Source organism: Grammomys surdaster, unplaced genomic scaffold (assembly GCF_004785775.1).
Source record: "Grammomys surdaster isolate TR1022 unplaced genomic scaffold, NIH_TR_1.0 126185, whole genome shotgun sequence".
Lineage (NCBI taxonomy): Eukaryota > Metazoa > Chordata > Mammalia > Rodentia > Muridae > Grammomys > Grammomys surdaster.
Window position 1 is genome coordinate 7,559,354 of NW_021620991.1, and position 15,245 is coordinate 7,574,598.

General features: G+C 49.6%; 1 protein-coding gene across 1 annotated transcript in view; it reads left to right on the forward strand.

Moving 5' to 3' along the window:
- Draxin (dorsal inhibitory axon guidance protein) overlaps positions 1-2,363 on the forward strand; it is a 28,350-nt gene extending 25,987 nt beyond the window's left edge. The window contains exon 7 of the mRNA XM_028757912.1: positions 1,379-2,363. Within this exon, the coding sequence (XP_028613745.1) occupies positions 1,379-1,491 (113 nt within the window). The 3' untranslated portion in view covers positions 1,492-2,363. The remainder of the gene's footprint in view (positions 1-1,378) is intronic.
- Positions 2,364-15,245: the final 12,882 nt, after the last annotated feature.

The following is a 15,245-nucleotide window of genomic DNA, read 5'->3' on the forward strand; positions in this document are numbered from 1 at the left end:
TATGAGTGTAGGTGTGCATGTGCCAGGCCCATGTGTTAAGTCAGAGGACAATCCTAGGTGTCAGCCCCTGCCTTCTACCTTGCTGGAGACAGGGTCTCTTGTTTGCTACTGTGTGTGCCTTTTGTCCTTTCCTTTCCTTTCCTTTCCTTTCCTTTCCTTTCCTTTCCTTTCCTTTCCCTTTTCCCTTTTTTCCCTTTTCCCTTTTTTCCCTTTTCCCTTTTTTCCCTTTTCCCTTTTTTCCCTTTTCCCTTTTTTTCCCTTTTTTCCCTTTTTTCCCTTTTTTCCCTTTTTTCCCTTTTTTCCCTTTTTTCCCTTTTTTCCCTTTTTTCCCTTTTTTCCCTTCCCTTCCTTTCCTTTCTTCTTCCCTGACACAAGGTTTCTCTGTGAAGCCCTGGCTGTCCTGGAACTCACTCTGTAGACCAGGCTGGCCTCTCCAGAGCGCTCAGACTAAAGGTGTGCACCATCACTTCCTGGCTGTATGTGCCATCTTGGCCAACATTCCCATCTTGCCGTGGAAACTTTGCAGTCCCTGTCAGCTTTACAGGGGTTCTGGGGATCTGAACACGGGTCCTAATGTTTGTAGGACAATCAGTTTACCCACTAGGGTGGGTCTCTCCAGATGGTGAGGGGTTTCTTTTTTTTTTTTTTAATTTATTCATTTAATATATGAGTACTGTTACTGTCTTCACACACACCAGAAGAGGGCATCAGATCCCATTTCAGATGGTTGTAAGCCACCTGCTAGGAATTGAACTCAGGACCTCTGGAAGAGCAGCCAGTGCTCTTAACCGCTGAGCCATCTCTCCAGCCATTTCTCCAGCCAGGGTTTTCTTTCTTGATTCCTGGGCCTATTGCTTTCCAGGAAGTACTCTACAACTGGTCTGCAGCTTTGGTCTTTCATTTGTTCATTTAGTATTTTTGTTTTTGTTTTTGTTTTTGAGATAGGGTCTCACTGTGTAGTTTTGGCTAGCCCGGAACTCACTCTGTACACCAGGCCAGCCTCAGAATCAGAGATCTGCCTGCCTCTGCCTCTCAAATGCTGGGATTAAAGAATGGGCCACCATGCTCAACTTTTTTTATTTTTTCTAAATTTATGAGGTTGTGTGTAGTTCAGTGATGAGTATGCGCTTACTATCCACAAGTCCCACAGTCAACACTTAGGTTTTGGTTTTGGTTTGCTTTGAGTCTGCTATGTAGCCCTGGCTAGCCCCAGACTAGACTATCTCAGCCACCTTAGTGTTTGGGCCCAGTTTCTTAAGTCTTTTCAGACTCGGTGTGTGTAGGCGCTGTAGGACGAGAAGCCCGGGAAGGCTGGAGGGGAAGAAAAGGGAAGGGACAGTCACCCTCAGTTCTGACTCCCTTGCCTCCTTCCACTCAGGGCTGCGTTGCTATGCCAAATTCCACCGGAACCGCAGGGTCACTCGGAGGAAGGGGCGCTGCGTGGAACCTGAGACAGCCAACGAGGACCAGGGATCTTTCATCAACATCTAGCGCCCTAGTGGCGCCTCCCCACCGGCCCAGGGTCTGAGCCAGGAAGGTTTAGGACAAACAGGACCGTGTTAGTAACTAGCTCAGCTTGGGGCTGAGTGGGGAACCAATGGCTGAGGCTGCAGGTCAGGCCCAGTACACTCACCGCCAAGCTGGAGGGCGGCTTGGCTGAGAGCAGTACGCTTGCGCCCGCCCGCCGGGGGCGGGACCGGGACAGGACCCTGCGGGACCCCACCTAGCTCACAGATCGGCGTGGCTGTGTGGAGCGCATCCTCTTCTGCTCGACACCAGCATTGCTGCAGCTTCAATTTGAATTCAAGAGGCTTCCTCCACTGGAAAGGGTTGGAAACAGAGGGGACACCTGACAGGGATGGACCTGGAATGCTGTGTCCCAGGCAGACGCCAAGCACCACGTGTATTTTACTGAATTTCCACAGAGATTGTGGTAAGAGACCACTGATGCGCAGTTGAGGTGCGTGATCCCTCATGCAGGGTCCTACACCATCCATGAGCCTCCAGTTTTGGCAGCAGAGACAGCTTGACTTGACTGCCCTCAGCCTTTCCCAAGAGAGACTTACGTCTTTTTGATGGACCGAGTCTCACTCTTCGGCCAAGCTGGCAACTCAGACAATCCTCCTTCCTCGGTCTTCCAAATGCTGGAATTATAGGCATGGGTCAGCATATTTGGGAGGTGTATCTTCTTTAAAAACAAAACATCAGGGCTGGGGATGAGGCTAAGCTTGTAACGTGCTTACCTTGAATGCCTGAATCCTGCCTGGGCTGGGCTTCTTCCGATTAGTAAGTGTGAGGCCAGACTACAGGAGACTGCATCTCAAGCAAAACAAAAATAAGCTGCTTGCCTGACGTGCACAAGACCTGGGGTTGACCCATTCATTTCCTTCTTTCCCCGTGGCTGGGTCCTTCCATGTGACAGGTGCTATCACAGTCATGAATAGGGGAAACACTAGCTTTCCTCCTGTGCCCATCCATAGCCCTGATCATCCAGGTCGTCCTGGGACGCCAGGTCACTCCCTCCTAAGCTGTCCTCAGTTTCTACTCCGCTGGAAAGGCATACATATATGACCTCATGTGCTCACCAGACACACTGTTTGATGATTCGCACCCTCCCTGACGCTCCATCCCTCCATGTCAGCAGCAACGCTCCTTGAAAAGCGGGGCCACCTCTGAGTCTGGGGTACAGGGTGAAGCACCCCGACAGGCTAGAACCATGGTGACAAGCCCACCATTTCCGTCACTGCTCAGAACATGTTTCAGCAGACCTGACCTGAGGAGAACCCTTTAGATCCCTGAACCTGGCATCTCCCTCCTGCTGAACTTTTGCAAAGGACAAAAGCTTTCCCAGGTCAAGCCCTCCCCAGCCTGGACCACATCCATGGGATGCCAGGGCTGTTTACTGCTGTGGGGTAACCAGTCTGAACCAGTCTGATCTAGGGGTCAGGCACCAAGGAAAGCAGGCAGATCTAGAAGAAATCAAATATGCTTGTTCTTCTTTCCAAGTTGGGTCTGATAGGCCTGGGAATGGGTGGGAATGGGTGGCAGGGCCAGGAGCCGGAAGGATCAAGGCAGCATGGGAAAGCAGGGCCTAACACAGATTTATTTTCCTTTTTGTAGTACCAAGGCCTTGCACGGTCCAGGCAAGTGCTGACCCTGACTACTGAGCTACATGCTAACCAGTCTGGGCTTCAAAGTCTCCAGAGCTCCCCAGGGAGCTGCCTTGGCAGCCAAGGCCAATAACACTGGTCCCCTGTGTTTTCATCTGCTGCAGTAAACAGCCTGTTCCTCCTCTCATGCTTTGCTGACCTTAGGGAAGTTCCTTAAGGTCTCTGTGCCTTGACTTTTCATCTTTGAAATGTAAATGCGTGATTCTTACCAGGTCTTTAGTACAGTGTCTGGCCCATAACACACACACACACACACACAGGAGTGCCAGCTAAGAAACTTCAACAGGCCTTCTCTTCCACAGTGACCCATCACATAGCCAGTGATTTTGATTTTAATGATGTCTCACTATACAGCCCTAGCTGATCTGAAACTCATGATGTAGACCAGCTTGACTTAGCTTGGAACTCACAGAGATCTGCCTGCCTCTGCCTTTCCTGTGCAGGGATTAAAGGTGTGCACTGCCAGGCACAGTTCAGGATGCTTTCTTTGGTCTCTCCAAAGCCCATTAATCCCAGCACTCGGGAGGCAGAGGTAGGTGAATCTCTGTGAGTTCAAAGCCAGGCTGGTCTACATATAGAGTTCCAGGACAGCTGGGGCTATGTAGAGAGACCCTGTCTGAAGAAACAAAACAAACCAAAAACCAAACTAACAAAAAGAAAACAAAGTATACGTCACACAACAAAGTCACTGTGCTGGAGAAGCATTTAGATTCCCGGGCTGAGGCAGGGGTGGAAGAGCTTGTGGCTATGCAGGAACAGTTTCGTACATGTAAAAGGGGACCCTGGTGGAGAGAGAACTGAGTGGGGCAACAGGAGGCTAATAGCTGCCTAGACAGAGCTGAAGCCTCAGGACCACTCTGACAGAACCCCATTGTCTCCAGACAGGGACTATTTTTCTGGGCTTTGTCTGGTGATAAGAAGGGTTGTTCTCTGGCTGAGCATCCTATGACCTGAGGTGCAAACTTCAAAGGAAAATGACAGCTTAGCCTGCCCTTTGAGGAGGTCAAATTCCAAGGCCACACCCTTCTCCTGCTGAGGAGCTGCATTGGAGTCCTTCCCCACGCCTCCTCAGGTCTTCTCCAGGCTCCCTCTGCAGCTGCCTGCAATGAGCATCCATGGAACCTACAAGATGTGTGTTTAGAAACTAAGGAACCAGGAGCCCTGGGTGCCGGGAAAGTGGGATTTTTGAGACACCACCAGCTGAGGCTCCCTTTTGAGGGTTCTTGGATCTGGACTACATTAATTCTGGCCCTCCATGACAGCTTTCATGTGCACAGACCGTACTGAGTATATGCTTACAGGCCATGGCAACTGTGGGAACACAGAAAACAGGAGGTCAGGGTAAGCTGGCTGCATGCAGAACAAGGGGTTTATACTGCAGGGAGTATGCTTTCCAAATCTCAAGGAAGAGTGGGGGATCTGGGACAGATCCATGGTCAAGCCCCTTCTTGCTGCAAAGGCCCAGCATCACCTGGGTATCTGGTAGAATCACAGAGCCTCCTTCCACCTTCCCTAGGCTATCTCTGCAGGTACCAACAAGGACCATCCACATATCCTGCAAGAAATATGTTTAGAAAGCAAAGGACCGGGAGCCCCGGTGCCAGGAATGCGCCACACCCACTGAAGCACAGGCACAGGAGTGCCCCTCCCCCACTCACAGCATCTGGCTTCTAATACAATCTCCAGGTTGTTCTTGGGTGTGATGAGGTGTCATGGGTCCAGGATATAGATGGAAGACAGGTGCTGGGGGTGGGGCATTTGGACAATTCAGCACTCTTGTGTTCACTATGGCTTGGCAACTCTGAGGTCTGTTTCTGGGCAACTTAGCAGCAAGGACAAACTCTACCATCCAAGGCCTGCCTCCTGGGCTGTTGGCTCTGCTTAGAGGACACTAGTGGGGCTGGAGAGATGGCTCAGTGGTTAAGAGCACTGAATGCTCTACCAGAGGACCCATGTTCGATTCCCAGCACCCACGTGGTCTCACAACTGTCTATAACTTCAATAGACCGCCTATATCTGATACCCTTACCCAGACATACATGCAGGCAAAACATCAGTGCACATAAAATAAAAAATAAAATAACAGTTTAGAGGACATCAGGTAGGGCTCCTGGACTGGAGCCTCTGTGGTTGGACTTTTGGAGTCTTGAATAATTCCTTGGAGGGCTGTAGCTCCTCCTTGAAATGGGGCACCGTGGGGAAGGGGTGTTACGCCTTGGTTTATAATGCCTCCTTGCATGGATTCTCCAAGCTGTAAATAAAGAGGTGACAGTTGCTAAGCCATTTCTTGTCCCTGTTCTTCCAGGGGGTAGTCAGTTCGGCCGGCAGGGAGCATTGCCAGAGCAAAGTGAGAGGGGATCCTCTTTCTCTTGTCATTTCCTGTTTATTGACTCCACATGTTTGACTGAGGTCTGCTCTGAGCGAGTAAGGCAAACATGGTCCTCCCTCCCTCACATAGACTTCACCCATAGTTCCTTATACCTGGGTATCCAGGTCTGCAGGGTTGGAGCAGCTGGGCTCCCCAGAGAGATTGCGGGGCTGGTCACAGCAGCTCTGTCACTCCTGGAAGGGTCTGGGAAGGCTCGGATGACATCTTGCAAAAGTTTGTGAACTGCTTGCGGTGGCCTGGTTTGGCACCTGAGGGAACATCTCTTATCTTGGTACTGTTCCTGCTTGTACCACCCCTGTCTGCTCACCAGGTCCTCTCAGATCTAGCTAATGAGAGCAGTTCTGACTCCGGTGGCAATGGCTTTGATGTCCCAAAGCCAAGGCTGAACCCAGACACCTTTGGAACCTGGTGTCCCTGCAAGACTTCCCTGCCCATCTGTACAGAGTGGAAGGGGACCAGCTTTTCCAAACATAGGGTTTCTTAAATCGTGGACCTTTCCATCCCGCTCCAGCATCCTCCAAGGCATCTTGGGTTTCCAAACCCAGGGGGCCACTGTCTCTGTGCTCCTGGGACTTGGGCTGTTTGATTTCAGGACTATAGAGTCCTGCACCAAACTTCTCTTCCTGTGCCCCTGCCCGGTGAACTAAGGTACTCCAGCTGAGGGTAGTTCTAGGAGCTCAAACCCAGAATGTCCCCTTCCTACAGATGTCAAAGGTCATGCCCCCTCTGTCCCAACTGTTAAATTCTGCCGTTCAGTGGCATGGAAGCAGATGTTGTGTACTAATAAAATTGTATTGCCACATACAAGAGCAATGGGTTGTAGTTTATTGACTTATAGCTGACCTCTGGAGAATGGCCGCAGGAAGGCCTATGATTTCCTCACCGTTTCCATCCTGGCATGCCAATTTAAAAATATGTTTCTAGATATTAGTTTCTAGATATTAGCCTGGGTAAAGGCCTCAGAGGTCAGGTAGCGTCAATGGGGGCAGATCTGTTGACTTGCCAAAGCCATAGAACCAAAACTAGACCTGGAGGCCCAATGCCTGCAATCCCAGAAGGTCAAGGTCACCTTCACCTAGATAATGACCCTGTCTCAGAACAAAAAATCAGAGAGAGAAAAAAACCCCAACAGGTATTTCTGCCATCTACTTTTAAATAGCTCTGTGTTTATGTACCGTACACGCATGTATCTGTGTGTACCCATCAACACACACGGCTTCGCTTTATTTTAAGCACTTGGCTGTCTAGACTGTGTGGACTAGCAAGTCCACAATCTGCAGAACAGGCTGGCAGGCCAGAAACTGAGGCAGAAGTTATTGTTGCCTGAGGCAAGATTTCTTCCCCAAGGCCTCCATTTGTGCTCTTAAAGCCTTCAACACATAAGACTGCCCAGCACAGAGGCTCTGTGGCTTGGCCCCCCGGCCCATCACAACACCTGCTCATGGGGCAAAGTTTCTCTTGCAGGCAGTGCAGTTCTGGGATTCTTTGTTCTGCCGGACATCCCGAGCCTTGGATGACAGCAGTGGCTGAGGCTTATCCTGTGTCTGGAGCGTCCAGGACATGAAATCCCAGTCAGGGCTGGCGTGGGGAGAGGGCAGAGTGAGTGGGTAGGACAGGAATGAACATTTTGTTCCTTTTCCATCTTTATCTCCTGCACGTACAAATGGCATGTCCTGAAGCTCGCAGGTGCACACAGGGGACTGGAAACAGGATGTCTGCTCCTTGGGTCCTTGTGACTGATCAGTGCAGCCTTGTACATGATGTCTGACTGTCTTCCTGTGCCCTCAACCTTAACCTATTAGCTTGATACAGAGAGGGGAAGGGTTCTTGCAAACCCAGCCATAGCTTCTGTTTATTGAAGGAAGTCCCCATCCTCCTTGTAACTAAAAAAATGCTTGGATCTTCTTTACAGAGGAGAGAAATTAAGGCACAGAGAAATACCCGTCTCTTCGGTCTCTTCACCAGAGTGTTGCTAAGCTAGCTGGTGGTGGACCTTGGGGCTTCACTGATGACTGACTCTAAAACAGGACTCTGTGTCCATAAGGCCTTGCCCCTCTCAAATAATACCAGTCCATGGAGCACCTACTAGGATCAGATGATTGACACATACCCATCCCTCCTCAGTCCCTGGAGTCCCATCTTCCCCAATAGGCTGCACCATGAGGATGCCTCCTGGGAGGTGCTTTCCACATGGTGGGATATGGAGGCCTCCTTCCCCCCGCCTTTCCATTCCTCTCTTATCTCTGGGTGCAGCTGCCTGGGTACAGATTCAGGCTCCAACATCTTACCACACTGCTCAAGGAAGGTGATCCTCCTAGAGACTGTTGGATCAGATACAAGGAAAGCAAACACCCAGAGAAACTGGTAACTGACGGGCATCTTGGGGGTGGCAGGGCCACGGCCATGGCTACTCTTGTGTGTACAGAGACAGAGCTCCTAGATGCTCCCAGAAATGGAAATTCCAACACCATCCATGCAGAGAGATGGGAAGCCTGATACAGGGAAGGCTGGGGCCTGAGGTCCTGAAGCCTTGACGTGCTATGGGAGGTTGGAGGAGCAGCAGGCCTTCCGGGAGGGCTTGGCACAGGCGCAGGAATACACTTGAACAAGATGTTCAGCACAGAACACGGGGAGAACAGAACATCTGGGCACATATGTATATTCACGTACACAAGTATTCACACACATATGTGCACTCGCACACACACACATGCACACACACAGTCACACACAAACACCCTCCCACACACACACTTAATGAAAGGGAGCACCACAATAAAAGGGAGCACCACAGAACAGAGCTGGAGAGCAGGCCTCCTTCCTCCAGGCAATGGTCTCTATGTCTGCTTTCCTTCTGGCCAGTTTCCTAAGACACAGAAGGATAGAGGCAGTTTCCCCATCTGTCTTTCTTTCCCTCCAGGCCTTTGGGTGGCTCCCTCACTGCCTGACTTGAATGCTCCAGTCCCTAGAGCTCCAGTCCTAGCACTAAGTGACTGGACAGGTCCCGCTAGTGTAAGCCTTGCCCGCTGGCAATCTGAAACTGCCTTCCCTAAACTGCACTGACTCCACGATTGAACCCACCACATAACTGACACCAGGATGAACGCCTGGCCTCTCCATCTTCACATGGCACGTCCCCTCCCTGTGGCTCACCTGCTCGCTTCTGCCCCCAAGGCACGTAAATCACGCCAGGATATCCTGTCTCTCTCATTCCCTTATGGAGTGAAGGCAAGAGCAACCCAGGTATCTCGTCTGCTTTTACTTTCTTTTATGTGTTTGCGTGTTTTGCCTGCATGCGTGTGCAAACACTGCACGGATGCCTGGTGCCCAGGGAAGTCAGAAAAAAATCCTTTAGAATTACAGTTACAGACGGTTGTAAACTATCTTGTGGGTGCTGGGCACTGAACCTATGTCCTCTGCAAGAATAGCAAGTGCTCTTAACCACTAGACCATCTCTCCAGCCCCTCACGGTCAGCTTTCTTCTTCCCAAGACAGTGTTTCTCTCTGTAGTCCTGGCTGTCCTGGAACTGGCTCTGTAGACCGGCTTGGCATCCAGTTCAGAGATCCACTTGCCTCTGCCTCCCGAGTGCTGGGATTAAAGGCGTGTGTGATCATCGCTGGCCTACTACCAGCCTTTTATGCTGCCCTGTTCCAGACTCTCTAAAAGGCATCTAAAAAATGGTCTCATCTAGGGGACCAGACTCCCTCTTCTGGCGTTCTCGGGCGCTTCGCACACATGGCACACAGACATACATGCAGGCAAACGTCCATACATAAAACGACAATGAAATCTTAAAACAACAACAAAGGACATCTCTGCCCAGCCATCGAGGCTCTCTCCGGTCCTGCCAGATCCAAGGCCAAGAAACCCAGGGCCAGCGTATCTCTGAAGATCAGCGTCATAGGGGAGCAAACTGACTCCAACGCAAGACATTCCCCGAGGTGTTGAGGGGTCAGGGCTCTGCCCTCAAGGCCTATCTCTGAAAGGCTTCCTGGTCTTCACTTCCTCACAGGAGAGTGTGCCCTTCAGAGAGAGTTTGGGTCTATATTCTCTGCTCTGTTTCTTCCAGCGTGGCTTGTCCTCTTAGGGAAGGAAGTGGCTGGGGCTCACATCAAAACTGCTATCCCCTACCTCTGGAAGCACAGGACAGCTGGTGTCACTCTAAAGTCCTTTCCCATTCCGAGCCTTCTGTGAGCCCCACAGTGTCTCAGATCTGATGCCACTGCACCATTTAAGACCAGTGACTCACTCAGGGACACAGACACCCAGTGACAGAGGGGCAGGGAAGAGGGAGGTTGGGGAAAGCGGCAGGGATTCAGGCCCTAAAATTCCCAGTGCAGAAGAGTCTTCCGATACATTTTACACAGCCTTCATTTGCCATTTACTGGTGCTGTCCCCAGCCCACAAGAGAGAAGCTCCTTGAGATTAGTCAGTAGTGCAGAATCCTCTGACTGACCCAAAGTGCCTAGAGGACACTAATGAGTCAGCTTGATCACTCCCTCCTGGGCTCACGGAGCACTGCAGAATGGGGCTTGGGAGGAAGCAACAAGCAGAGTGTAAGAGACAGAGTGTGGGTCTGGATATGACGCCGCCATTGCACTTTTGAACACACTGCAAGTGTGGTTATCTGCATAAGACCTGCGCATGATGGGGGAGGGGCTCGACACTTCACCAGGGGTGGGGGGAGGATCTGCAAGGCCCCACCCCTCCAGGAGGGACCACTGGCAGTTTGCAGTTGTAAGGGGAGGAAGTCTCATTTTCTTCTTAAGTGTAGCCTCTGATAACTGGCTCTGCCGCAGGAAACCATCTCCCGCCCACGCTCTGGTGAGAAACTTGAATTAAACCCAGCGAGGGTCACACCCAAAGAGAAGGCTTGAAAGAAGGAGGGGAACTAGATGGAAGATGGGTTTCATTGAGATAAGGAAGTGGGGGTAAGGAAATAGGGGGTGACATGACTAAAACTGGGGGCTGAAGAGATGGCTCAGCAGTCACAGCACACCCTGATCTTCCAGAGGACCCTAGTTCAGCTCCCAGCATCCATATCAGATGCCTCACAGTGACCTGTAACTCCCGCTCCAGGGGATCCAATGCCCTCTTCTAGCCTCTGCGGGCACACACGGCATCACACACACACACACATACACGCATGCATATAGATAAGAATAAATCTTAAAAAATGAAATTTGTTGTGTAAGCTTATGAAACTGTCAAACAATAATTTAAGAATTTACAAGTCCACAGTGCGACAGGGTCCCACCGCAGGGTAGTCCAGCCTCCTGGCTTACCAATAGGAGGAGAACCTCTGGGCACTACTTCTCTACCCAGTGGATACTTATCCTTCCTCTCCACTTCACTGGTCATTGCAGTGTGGCAGGGATGCTGAGATGCTGACAGACAGCATGCTTCCCATGCAGCAGAGGGACAGCCATACAGAGCCATTACTGTGAGCCGAGAGCTGTGTGGCTGGGAACCCTGTATAATGAGCACATGAGATCCTGTGAACACTCCTGAGGCTTAGCATCACTCGGGAGGGTCAATGTTCAGGGCCAGCAAAATGGCTCTCTGAGGAAAGGGCCTTGCTGACAGGCTCAGACCTGAGCTTAATCCCTGGAACTCACATGGTAGAAGAGAAATGAGTCTGCAAGTTGTCCCTTACACACACACCTGTGCTCCAGTGTTTAAACACACACAGACACACAGACACATTACCACACACACACACACAGACACTTACGCATACACACACACACAAATAAATAAATGTAATGCAATAAAAACAAATCTTAAATTCATCATATTGAGTTTGAGTTCAACCTGGAACTCTGTCTCAGGAAGGAAGGAAGGAAAGAAGGAAGGAAGGAAGGGAGGGAGGGAGGGAAGAAGGAAGGAAAGAAGGAAGGAAGGGAGAAAGAAAGAAAGAAAAACAAGTTTTAAATTTCAAAAGTACATTCCCTAAGTGGCTGGCTCTGCAACCTTACAGTATGTGCAGCCTTTTATCCTCCCACAGCCCAGAGCAGGTCATGGCAGGAACCCTGACTCCTTTGAGAACAGTTAACTTCTTTCTCCTTTGTTCCTCTGTGGACTCACTGCACTCCAGCCCAGCCTGCCCAGTTAGTTAGCTGGTTCTTCATGTGTCCTCTCCCACCTCTGGCCCCAGCTAGCTGGGAGGAAGACAGTACCCAGGAGAGCTGCAGCGGCTGTCTACAGTCCTGGCCTGGCTCTATCCCTTCCACCTTGGCCTGGGTTGTGTCTCTTTACAGAGTGACCATGTCTTCATTACATACAAAAAGCATGACATATATAGAAAATCTATATGACATGGGAGCTTTCAGAAACAAAGACCCCGGGGAGCTGTCCGTTTTTAAGCTTAGGTACCTTGAAAGCACAGTCGTGTAGAAGTGTGAGGATCTGATCTAGTGACTACAAACTAAGCAGGCTGTACAGGGTCTGTCTGCTTGGACGCTTCTTGACCTCTCTGCAACATTCCTCTTTCTGAGTGTGAGGCAGGACCTGTGAGTACATTGGAGGTTTGTTTGTGGGGAGTGGTTGTCTAAGTTGTTTTTCTATTGCTGTAAAGAGCACCATGACCACAGCAAATCTTATAAAGGAAAGCATCTAATTGGGGCTGGCTTACAGTTCAGAGGTTCAGTCCATTATCGTCATAGCGGGAGACATGAGGGTCCACAGGCAAACATGGTGCTGGAGAAAGAGCTGAGAGTTCTACATCTTGATCTGAAGGCAGCAGGAGGAGAGAGTGACACACTTCCTCCAAGACCACATCTACCCCAAGGAAGCCAGACCTCCTAATAGTACCATTCCCTATGGCCCTGCGGGGACTATTTTATTCAAACCGCCACAGTAACTTATAAAAGAAAATGTTTAATGGGGCTCATGGTTCCAGAGAATAAGAGTCCATGATTATTACAGTGGGAAGCGAGGCAGTAGGCAGGTAGTAGCTGAGAGCTCGTATCTTGACCCACAAGTCAGAAGCAGAGAGATAGATAACTGGGAATGGTTTAGGCTTTGAAACTTCAAGGGCTGCCCTAGTGACACCTCTTCCAACCAGGCTGCACCTTCTAATTCTCCCCAAACACTTTCACCAACTGAGATCCAAGCATTCAAACCTATGAGCCTGTGGGGGCCATTCTTACTCAAAACACCACAGGGGAGCAGGGTTTCATTTGGCCTAGGCTGGCCTTGAACTCCTCTATCCTCCTGCTTCCACCCTTGAGAGAGTGCTGGGATTATAGATACATGCTACCACCCTGTTTATACAGTTCTAGACATCCCACCCAGGGCCTCGTGATACTGAGCAAGCATTCTACCAAAGGAGCAAAATCAACAAAATCAACAAATCATATCTCTCTCTCTCTCTCTCTCTCTCTCTCTCTCTCTCTCTCTCTCTCTCGTGTGTGTGTGTGTGTGTGTGTGTGTGTGCGTGTGCTGTTGAAATTCATAGCTATACACATACTGGGAAAATGCACTATCACTGGGCTACACCCTAATACTTATAAACAGTGCAGAGGGCTGGAGAGATGCTTCAGCAGTTAAGAATACTCACTGTTCTTCCAGAGGACCTGGGTTTAGTTCCCAGCATCCACATGACAGCTCACAGCCACCTGCAACTCCAGTGCCAGAGGATCAGTACCTCTTCTGACCTCTGCAGACTCCTACATGTTCACAAAAATACACTCGGGCACACACACACACACACACCAGAGTTAAATAAATAAATATTTCCAAAAGCTCAGGGTAAAGGGCCAGGGAGATGGCTATATGGTTAAAGGCACTTGTCACACAAGCCTGATGTTTGATCCCCAGGACCCATGTAAGATGCCAGATGTGGTAATATGCATCTGTAATCCTAGCATCCTTACAGAAAGCGGGAAGTGGAGATTGGAGGATCACGCAGATTCTAGCATAGTATGCTCAGAATGGCAGAAACAAGGAGAGACCTTGGCTCAAAACCAAGGTAGAAAGGTGAAGATCAACTCAAGGAAGTTGGTCCTCTTACTTCCACATAGGGGCATGGCATGAACACCTACATATCAACATACAATCTAAAAAAACATGATTAAGAAATAAACATTACAGGATGTATTGCCAGACATTGTGGAAACAATCTGGCTAATGTGTATAATTTTTATGTCAGTTAAATAATCTTATATAATAAACCAAAATTAGACCCAAGTAAAGGCACATGCCTGTGATCCCAGCCCTTAGGAGAACAGAACAGGGCACTCTCAAGTTCACGGCCAGCCTGGACTACACACAAATACTCTGTCTAGAAACAAAAACAGAATAGCTGTCCATTACAATGATAGACTTGTAGTTGGCCTTCCTTCTGGGCTAAGGGTTGTGCTTTCAAATGGGGTTTGAAACTAGGCTTTTCCTCTGCCCCCAAAACTCTCCTCATCTACCTAGAAAACAATCTTATCTGGGGATCTGTGGTCTGGATGTCATCATGTGTCCACTCTGGTGGTTTCAAGGGTTCCCATATGGCTTCTATTCTTGCAGCCCTGCCCTGACAGGATCCACGCCCAAGAGCCCAGGCAGGGCAGCTTCCTCGTCCTGAGAGCTCTCAGCAGGACTGAAGGCTCAGCAGGGGAACATTTCTGCTAACTGTCCAGACAGAATATTCTCCAACTTTTGCTATGCTGAGTGGCTGGTGCCTCGTATATCTATGGTCAAAAGCTGTGTGCATTGACCACTCACACCAGACACAACTCTGATCATTTGGAACTTTACTTAGGCTATGATGATAACGTCCCTTGTCCATGCTGTGGTAAACAGATGCTATAACACTGAACCCCGACCCCTTCTTTTTTGGACAAGGTCTCTCTTACTCTGTTGCCCAGGTTGGCTTTGAACTGCTGGACTCTATAGAGTCCTCCAGCCTCTGCTTCCCTTGTGGTGGAGGCTACTCAACCATCAGCTGCAAAGCCCTTTCCTGCCTTCAGGTCCTGTCTCCTTTCCTTACCCAGGCTTCAGAACCCTGGATGGAAGGAGAGAAGCATCCACACTCTCTCCTCCATGCTCATGGTTCGGAATGCATCCACCCACCCCGCTAAACAGATAAATAAGAACTAAACATGCTCTCACTTCATAAGCCAGGCAGGCTTTGATTTTGTGGTATTGCTTTGCCTCGACTTCCCAAGAACTGCTATTTATAGGGCTGGTCTGACGTACCTTCTTTTACCTCTTTCTTTCTTTTTCAAGATTCATTTATTTTATGTATTCACCATTGCTCTCTTCGGATACACCAGAAGAGGGCATCAGACCCCATTGCAGATGGTTGTGAGCCACCATGTGGTTGCAGAGAATTGAACTCAAGACCTCTGGAAGAGCAGTCAGTGCTCTTAACCACTGAGCCATCTCTCCAGCCCCTTCCTTTCTTTCTTTCTTTCTTTCTTTCTTTCTTTCTTTCTTTCTTTCTTTCTTTCTTTCTTAATGTATTTTATGAAATTCTCTTGAAATCCAATAAGCTTGAAGTAGAAATTCAAACATAGTAAGAACTGAGCTTCGAATTTTTTCAGATCTATTTATTTTATCTTACGTATATGAATGCCTTACCTGCCTGTATGCGTGTGCATTGTGTGTCTGGCGCCTGCAGAGGACAAAAGAGGGTGGTTGGATCACGTGTACATCATTGAGAGCAGCCGCGTGGGTGCTGGGAACCGAACCC